Source organism: Suncus etruscus, chromosome 14 (genome assembly GCF_024139225.1).
Source record: "Suncus etruscus isolate mSunEtr1 chromosome 14, mSunEtr1.pri.cur, whole genome shotgun sequence".
Taxonomy (NCBI): domain Eukaryota; kingdom Metazoa; phylum Chordata; class Mammalia; order Eulipotyphla; family Soricidae; genus Suncus; species Suncus etruscus.
The window spans coordinates 83882062-83891079 of record NC_064861.1 but is presented as its reverse complement, the minus strand read 5'-3'; the positions used below and the strand labels follow the sequence as shown (position 1 = coordinate 83891079).

General features: G+C 49.4%; 1 protein-coding gene across 1 annotated transcript; it reads right to left on the bottom strand.

Moving 5' to 3' along the window:
* Positions 1 to 2345: 2345 nt before the first annotated feature.
* Positions 2346 to 8040, bottom strand: LOC126028531 (interferon lambda-1-like). The gene is made up of 5 exons (XM_049787492.1): positions 7825 to 8040; positions 7351 to 7428; positions 2695 to 2838; positions 2511 to 2594; positions 2346 to 2444 (listed from the first exon to the last, which is right to left on the bottom strand). Exons 1-5 carry the CDS (start codon positions 8038 to 8040, stop codon positions 2346 to 2348), a joined length of 621 nt encoding a protein of 206 aa, XP_049643449.1.
* Between the last annotated feature and the right edge of the window lie 978 nt (positions 8041 to 9018).

Here is a 9018-nt window from a genome sequence, read left to right as displayed (position 1 = left end):
CCAGCCCTAAGATATTTTTTTTGTGTGTGGAAAATCTCTTGTTTTTTTTATCCCCTATCCCCAAGGAAGTTTTCATGGGGGCCCGAGTGATGTTTGCCTTGCACAAAGCCCACCTGGGTTCGCTCCCTGGCACCCCTTGAGCACCACCAGGCGTAATTCCTGAGAGCTGATCCAGTCAGTACTAAGCTCTGAGCGGGGTGGGGTGGATAGGGTAATTGGTTATACTCTGCAGTGTTCAAGGGTAACTCCAGCTCCATTCTACTGGGGTTGCCTTTGGCAGTGCTGGGGGACCATGTAGACCTCAGGGTGGGAACCTCCCTCCACTAAGCCCTTTGAGGCATCCACCCCGCCAAAAACAGTAACAAAAATAAAATCACAACAAAATCCCAGAGCTTCCTGCAGCAGATACGGTGGATTTGAGTCTGGACAGGGCTCCAGCAGGGACTGATATAGTCAAACAAAACAAAACAAACTCTGGAGAGATGCTTCACGCGGGCAGTAAAGAGCTTGGTTTGCACACGCCTGACCTGGCTTCCATCTCCAGCACTGCTTAGAGTCCCCTGAACACTACCCGGGTAAGACCTGGGAGTGATCTCTGAGCACAGAGACAGAAGTAAACCATGCGTAAAGCAGGGTGTGGCCCCAAACCCAAGGGAAAAAAAAATAAAACAAATAAAATAAATAAAAGAATAAATAAGTGAAAAATCTAACTGTCCTGAAGCTTCCATTCTGGAGAGGAGAAAAGAGACAGAAACTCATGACACAGGCCAAAATAAAAGCCTGGGTTCAATCCCCGGCATCCCATATGGTTCCCCTGAGCACTGCCAAGAGTGATTCCTGAGAGCAGAGCCAGGAGTAACCCCTGAATATCTCCAGATGTGGCCCAAAAATCTAATAGAAACAAACAAAATCATGCATGGCATATGAGGCGTGAGGCATGGCAGCTGTTGTCATTATGTTTGTTTTGGGGTCACACCCAGTAATACTTGGGTTACTCCTGGCTCAATGCTTAGGATCATTCCTGGCGGTGGTTATGGGACCATATGGAGTCCTGGAGACCGAACCAGGGTCAGTCAAATGCAAAGCAAATACCCTACTTATTATATTATTATGCCAGCCCCCATGTTTTTGTTTTTGTTTTTGGGCCACACCTGGCAGTGTTCAGGGATTACTCTTGTATCTGTGCTCAAAAATCGCTCCTGATAGGCTCAGGGGACCATATGGATTGCTGGGGATCCAGCCCAGGTCTACTGCGTGCAAGGCAAATGGCCTCTCTGTTGTGCTACCACTCCGGCCCCAGATGAGGGATTTCTTTGGGGCTAGAAAGATAGTACAGCAAGTAAGGTACTTCTTTTGCACACAGCCAACCTCAGCTTGATCCTCAGCAAGATCTATGGTGCCAGGAACACCACGAGGCATGACTCCTGAGCACAGAGCTAAGAGTAAGCTCTGAATATTACCTAGGAGTAGACATCCCTAAAACATGCATGAAGGGCTTCTCAGATTGGTTCTCCATTGGGACTGAGCCCCGAGTGTCTATGGAAAAGAGAAATATGGAGCTCTGACCGACAGGAGGCGCTAGAGAGACATATGCAGGTGTCCAAAAGGCAGGTAGGTACTGGCTGAGTTGTAGAAAACTTGCCTTGCAGGGGCCAAAGCGAAGGCACAAGGTGGAAGGCCTTTGCCTTATACGCGGCTAACCTACGTTCTATCCCCAGCATCCTGAATATTGTCCCTTGAGTCTGCCAGGAGTAACCCCTGAGTGCTGCCAGGTGTGGCCCCAAATCAAAAACAAAAAAGAAAACTTCCTTTGCATTTCAGTCTGGGGTCTGGTGTGTGTGTGTGTGTGTGTGTGTGTGTGTGTGTTTGTGTGTGTGAGAGAGAGAGAAAGAGAGAGAGAGAGAGAGAGAGAGAGAGAGAGAGAGAGAGAGAGAGTTGGATCCACAAATGCTGGTGCTCAGGGCTTACTTTTGGATTTACTGGAGATTGAACCCTGGTCATTCCTGGCTCTGCTCTCAGAAATTACTCCTGGCTGGCTCGTGAGACTACATAGGATGCCGTGGATCGAACCCGGTCGGCCACATTCAAGTCAAACGCCCTGTCTGCTGTGCTATCACTCTGGTCCCCACCTTTCCCCTCAGTTCTATCTCTATTAACCTCTTGAAACATCACCTCTCCCAGCAGATTCCAATTCTAGACTTTATTTGTGCCTAGTAGGTCAGAGTAGAAAAATAAATACAACTTCTGAGTTGGATTGAGGGCCAATAACTTAAGATGAGGTGAGGGTATAAATAAGATCTGGGGGTGTGTGTGTCCGGGTGTTGTGCTGAGGTGACTCCAGATGCTCAGACACACAGGTCTCTCGGGGTCACGCACTTCAGACCCTTGATGAGCAGGTGGAAGAGATGGAAGGTGACAGAGGCCTCGAGGCAGCTTGGGGACTCCTGAAGAGAGAGGAGGCGAGAGTGAGGGAGTTGTCCTGGGGCACCAACCTCCCCTGGCTTACTCACCTTCTTTCCTGACTCCTGGAGTCTCTCCAACCAGCGGTGAAGATGGTCCTGAGGATGGGGTTCAACTTTTGGTTGAGTGTGGAGCTGTGGGCAGAGGTGGGTGTAAGAAGCAGGGCCTGGGGCAGAGGAGGGACACCCCTTATCCCCTGTCCCACAAATAGGGTCTGGATGTCCCCCCACTCACACAGATCTGGAGATGGGCGTGGATGAGGCTCAGTGTGTGCAGGGCTGGGGCCAGGACAGGCCCCAGGGACGACTCAGCCAAGGCCCCCAGGACCTGCAGAGTTAGGGCCAGCTCAGCCTCCAGGGCCACATGTCGCTCCCACAGCTGAGGGGACATGGGAGAGATGAGGGGTGAGGGAGGAGGAGGAACCCAGGCTTCATCCAGTGAAGACAGAGAGAAAGATGTATGTGAAAGGTGACTTGGGGCCATGGAGATATAGTGGCTGAGAGACAAGTCCAAGCTGGGCCAATGGGAAGGTGCAGAAGTGAGAGATGGAGAGAAATAGAGAAATAGGAGGTGAGGGAGGTGCCACCATGTTGAGGGGGACCAGAAAAGGCAGCCTGGGGAGAACAGGATGGGGAGAGAGTTATGAGTATTGATGATTTTTTTGTTTGCTTGTTTTGGGGCCACACCAGTGTGCTCAGGGGTAACTCCTGGCTCTGCGCTCAGAAATCACTTCTAGGGGTTGGAGCAATAGCACAGCGAGAGGGTGTTTGCCTTGCACTGGCTATCTAGGACAGAACTGGGTTTGATCCCTGGCATTCCATATGGTCCTCCAAGCCCGGAGTAACCCCTGAGCATCACTGGGTGTGGCCCTCCCAAAAAATTAATCCTGGCAGGCTCGGGAACCATATGGGATGTCGGGGATTGAACCTAGGTCTGTCCCAGGTCTGCTGTGTGCAAAGCAAATGCTCTACCACTTTGGCATTAAATTGATGTGTTTAAAGTAATGAGTCAATGTACTTTTAAGGGGTGATAATTACCACCCCCCAATAAGACTTTGGGACACACACCCCTGCAACTGATAACTGCCCCCAAAGTGTAAAAAGGAGACTGGCAGTTATTAGGGGGCCCAGGGTAGAGTCTGGAGCAGAGCCTGCCAGTCCACAGGGGAGGGGGGACAGAGATAAAGCATCAGGAAATGCTGCTCACTCTGTCTCTATCCCTATCTCTCAAAGCCCTACAGGCCTCTCCCAGCCCTCTCTGGCCAGTGAATCACTGTATTTTTCGCTCTATAAGATGCACTTGACCATAATATGCACATAGTTTTTAGACAGGGGAACAAGAGACGTCAGGAGACAGTGGTTGGGAGCAACCAGCCTGTGAGTCGAAGTATATTTATAATATGCTGGTCCACAGCTGGTTAAACACATTTACCTAACTTTTTTTTTTTTTTAACATCAAGGAATAAAGAAACATTTTTTAAAATACTTTTTCGTTAATATAAAAAAAAGCAGCGATCAAATAGGCGTTCGCTTCATAAGACACACAGACATTTCCCCTCATCTTTTGGGGGCGAAAAGTGCATCTTATGGTATGAAAAAAATACGGTACATCTCTCTCTCTCTCTCTCTCTCTCTCTCTCTCTCTCTCTCTCTCTCTCTCTCTCTCTCTCTCTCTCAAACCCCCAGGCAGTGGCAGACTTCAGACTAGAATAAAAGATACTTAATTTTCCTTTCTCTACTCTCTCTTCTTTTATTTTTTTAAAGGTTTATTTATTGATTGATTGATTTTTGGGCCACACCTGGTGCTGCTCAGGGGTCACTTCTGGCTCTGTGCTCAGAAATCGCTTCTGGCAGGCTTGGGGAACCATATGGGATGCTAGGAATCAAACCAGGTCCATTCTGGGTTGGTTGCATGCAAGGCAAATGTTCCACCGCTGTGCTATCTCTCCAGTCCCCATTATTATGGTTTCTGGGCCACACCCAGTGACACTCAGGGGTTACTCCTGGCTATGCACTCACTGAAAGCTCCTGGCTCGGGAGATTATATCGGACTCGGACTCTGGGTATCGAACCCAGGTCCATCCTGGGTCAGCCGCGTGCAAGGCAAAGGCCCTACCGCTGTGCTCTGGCCCCACACTCTCTCTCTTCTGGGATGCTCCGGTATTGGTAGTTGTGGTCCTGGGTGACGACAGTGTGGAGAGGGACAATGACTTGGACAGAGAGACTGAACATGGGTTTGAGGCAGAGCCCTCAGAGGTCAGAGGAAATGAAGAGGAGCAACTAGTAGGGCCAGAGGCAGGGCACAGTGGCGAGGGCCTTTGCTGTGCACGTAGCCAATCTGGGTTTAATCCTCAGAATTACATATGCTCCCTGAACACCACTAGTAATTCCTGAGCATAGATCCAGGAGTAACCCCTAAGCACCACCAGGTGTGGCCCGAAAATAAAAACAAACACAGAGGAGCAGCTGAGAAGAGAGGAGAAAGCTGGAGAAAGAGAATTGTGGGGAAAGGGACCTCATAGGATCCCTGGAGCCCTGCCAGAAGTGATGCTAGAGCACAGAACCAGGAGTCAGCTCTGAGCATCTCTATGTGTGCCTCCCCAAACAAAACAAAGGAAAAAAGAATTTAAAAAATAAAAGACAGGCATTGGCCAATGCCATAATAGACTCATCTCTGGAAAGAGAGGCAAACCACGCTGTGGAAACTTGTGGACATCTGGGTCTTGCAACTGATAGCCCTGGGATTCCCTCAGAAGAGGGTTGTGGCAAGTCCCCCACTTGCTGAAGTTTCAACAGATACACCCAATGACTGCCGCCATGCTGAAGCCTCCCTGCTTTCCCACTAGTCCTGCAGAGACTTCTAGAAACCAAAAACTCCTTCCTGGTATGCTGGGTTTGTTGATGACAAATGGGGACTTTTTGGAGTCAGGATAGGCTGCCTCTCCCATCCCTACCCTGCCCTGCCCAACCTTCTGTACTTCCAGAAGTCCTGGCAGCCACACCCATGGTCCATTGCTGCCACCATTTGAGTTCATCCTCCCAGTTGCACAGATCCTTGAAGTCCCGGGTTGTGGGGACATATATGCAGCAGTGCAACACCTTCATAGATTTTTTTGTTTGTTTTTTTTTGGGTTACACCCAGTGATGCTCTGGGGTTACTCCTGGCTATGCACTCAGAAATTGCTACTGGCTTGGGGGACCATACGGGATGCTAGCACTTGCAAGGCAAATGCCCTAACACTTGTGCCACCGCTCCGGCCCCATCACCTTCATAGTTTTAATAGTGACATCCCAGTAGGAATGCACCAAATTAGATGAGAAATGATCATAGAAGCCACCTAAGCTCAACAAACAAAACCAACCACAGCATGATCAACTACGAACAGGCAGCTGAGTAAAACATCAGACAATGGCATATTGACCAATTGCAAATATGACAACTTTCACCACTTTTATTTAAATTATTTTTTTTGGGTGGCCACACCCAATGGCGCTCAGGATTTACTCCTGACTCTGCTCTCAGAAATCATTCCTGGTAGGCTCGAGGGACTATATGGGATGCCGGGATATGAACCACTGTCAGTCCAGTGTTGAGAACGTGCAAGACAAATACCTTACCGCCGTGCTATCACTCCAGCTCCCTCCTTTACTTCTTTTAATTAGAAATTCATTCCTACTCTTTTTTTTTTTTATGACTTTGAAAGCCTCTTCCCAGGAGTACAGAATATTGGTTTTGTAGAATATCCCTCAATAATTAGGGTTTACATCAGAAGCTTGCTCCTAATTAGATTGTGTTTATATTTATAATGCTTTTTGATTGTTTTTGGGCCACACCCAGTGATGCTCAGGGGTTACTCCTGGCTCTGCACTCAGAAATCGCTCCTGGCAGGCACGGGAGACCATATGGGATGCCGGGATTCGAATCACCGTCCATCCTGATTTGGCTGCTTGCAAGGCAAACACCCTACCGCTGTGCTATATCTCTGGCCCCACAATGCTTTTTTTTAAAAGGTAATTTTTTTGGGGGCCACACCTGTGGTGCTCAAGGGTTACTCCTGGCTCTGTGCACAGAAATTACTCCTGAATGCTTCAGTGAACCCAGATTGGCCATGTGCAAGGCAAACACCCTCCTCACATTTCTGGCCCCCACACACTTTTTTTTTTTTTTTTGGTTTTTGGGCCACACCCGGTGACGCTCAGGGGTTACTCCTGGCTATGCGCTCAGAAGTTGCTCCTGGCTTGGGGGACCATATGGGACACCGGGGGATCGAACCGCGGTCCGTCCAAGGCTAGCGCAGGCAAGGCAGGCACCTTACCTTTAGCGCCACCGCCCGGCCCCACACTTTCTTTTAGTGAAGTTTTCTTTGATAAATCCATTACCATTTACTCATAACAAGCAATATTAGGCAAACTTTTTTTGTTTGTTTTTTGGTTTTTGGTTTTTTGGTTTTTCGGGCCACACCCATTTGATACTCAAGGGTTACTCCTGGCTAAGCACTCAGAAATTGCCCCTGGCTTGGGGGGACCATATGGGACGCCTGGGGGATCGAACTGTGGTCCTTCCTTGGCTAGCACTTGCAAGGCAGACACCTTACCTCTAGCGCCACCTCGCCGGCCCCTAGGCAAACATTTTGTACCTTCCAAGGGCAGGTTTCAGGAGGGCGGGAAACTGGAGACAATGGTGGAGTGAATGTTACCTTGATGGTGAAGTGGTATTGAAACATTGGATGCCAAAAATTACTATAGTATGAGCAACTCTGTAGATCATGATGTTTAAAGTTAAAGACTTTTTTTAATAGACAGGACTAAGAGAGTTGCAGAGACACTGGAGAGGGGGAAGGACAGGTGGGATTGAAGGAAGGGAGAGGGCAAATGATGGGGCTCAGCTCACCTGCAGCTTCCTTAGGTTCCAGTTCCTGGGGAACAGTCGTGTGGTGCAGTTCCAGCCCTTCTGCAGGACCATCTCCTCCTACAGAGCAACCACATTAACCGTCAACCCAAGGGGTGCAGGCCTACACATATTAGTAACAGTGAAGACGTAGTGGAAGGACTTGAGTTTAAGCAGAACAGAAAGGAGAGAGGCCACCCTGGCTCCTGGCTGAAAGTTACATGCTGGCCCACAGCTTGGGTGAGAGTCTATCCCTTGGTAGGGTGAGAAGCCTATCCCACAGCAGAGTGTGAGTCAACCCCACGGCAGGGTCAGAGTCTATCCTATGGCAGGGTGAGAGTCGATTCCACAGCAAGGGTGAAAGTTTATCCTACAGAAGGACGAGAGTTTATCCTACAACTGGGGTGCAAGATGCAAAGCAACATTCTAGTGTTTAAACACAAAGGAGGAGGCAGTTAGCCCTCAGTTAGGACTCACCAGTGCATCCTTGGCCTTCTTAAAGGCTGCCAGCTCGCTGGGGGGCAGAGTCTTGAATCTGCCCATGTCACAACCCTGTTGACCTGGGAGTGGATTGGAAGTGGGGACAGGGCTTGCTTTGGCCAAACCCAGTTCCACCACCACCAGCAGAAAGAAGCATGGGACATCCTTCATGACTGGCTTTGTTAGCGGGCTGCCAGAGCAGTCCTGGCTCATGGTGTGAATGGGAGGGGACAGATGGAAACCACATTCTTCCCGACAGACAGCGGGGATGGGCCACTGCTGAGCTAGGTGAGCTCACAGTGTGGGTGCAGTTGGATGAGCAATAAGGAACAGCACCTGAAAGAAAAGGGTAATGGGAAGAAAATCTCAGGGAAGAATCCCATGCAGTCCTTTCCTCGCCCCTTTCTTTCCATTTTATGTTTGTTTGTTTTGGGGCTACACCCAGAAGTGCTTAGGGGTTACTCTGGCTCTGCACTCAGGCATCACTCTTGCAGTGTTTTGGGGACCATAGAGGGTGATGGGGATCGAACCTGGGTCAGTCGTGTGCAAGGCAATCACTCTCCCCACTGTACTACATAAATTGCTCCAATCCACACAATCTAACCTCTCAATGGGCTTAATTTTATGCATGAACTCACTGTAGGCCCCAAACATTCCCTAGAGCCTATAGGATTTGTGTGTGTGTGTATTTTTGTTTGTTTGTTTGTTTTTGGGTCACACCCAGCAATGCTCAGGGGTTACTCCAGGCTCTATGCTTCAGAAATCGCTCCTGGTAGGTTCAGGGGACCATATAGGATGCCAGGATTTGAACCACCAACCTTCTGCATGCAAGGCAATCATCTTACCTCCATGCTATCTCTCTGGCCCCGAGAGGACTTGTTTTTAATGATCAACCCACTTTGCTGTAGAAAAACTGAGGCATGGGGCCGGCAAGGTGGCGCTAGAGGTAAGGTGTCTGCCTTGCAAGCGCTAGCCAAGGAAGGACCTCGGTTCGATCCCCCGGCGTCCCATATGGTCCCCCCAAGTCAGGGGTAATTTCTGAGTGCTTAGCCAGGAGTAACCCCTGAACATCAAACAGGTGTGGCCCGAAAACCCCCCCCCAAAAAAAAAAACCCCAAAAATACTGAGACACATTGGCTTGTGAAGGTCCAAGACCTGACAGAGTTGGAGAGTTTGAATAGTTCCGGGCAC

Coding starts and splice junctions, on each gene's coding strand:
- LOC126028531 (XM_049787492.1), bottom strand. CDS start 8,040: ATGAGCCAGGACTGCTCTGGCAGCCCGCTAACAAAGCCAGTCATGAAG. Junction 7,429..7,824: donor AGAAGGCCAAGGATGCACTG/GTGAGTCCTAAC, acceptor GTTGCTCTGTAG/GAGGAGATGGTCCTGCAGAA. Junction 2,445..2,510: donor TCCAGGAGTCAGGAAAGAAG/GTGAGTAAGCCA, acceptor CTCTCTCTTCAG/GAGTCCCCAAGCTGCCTCGA.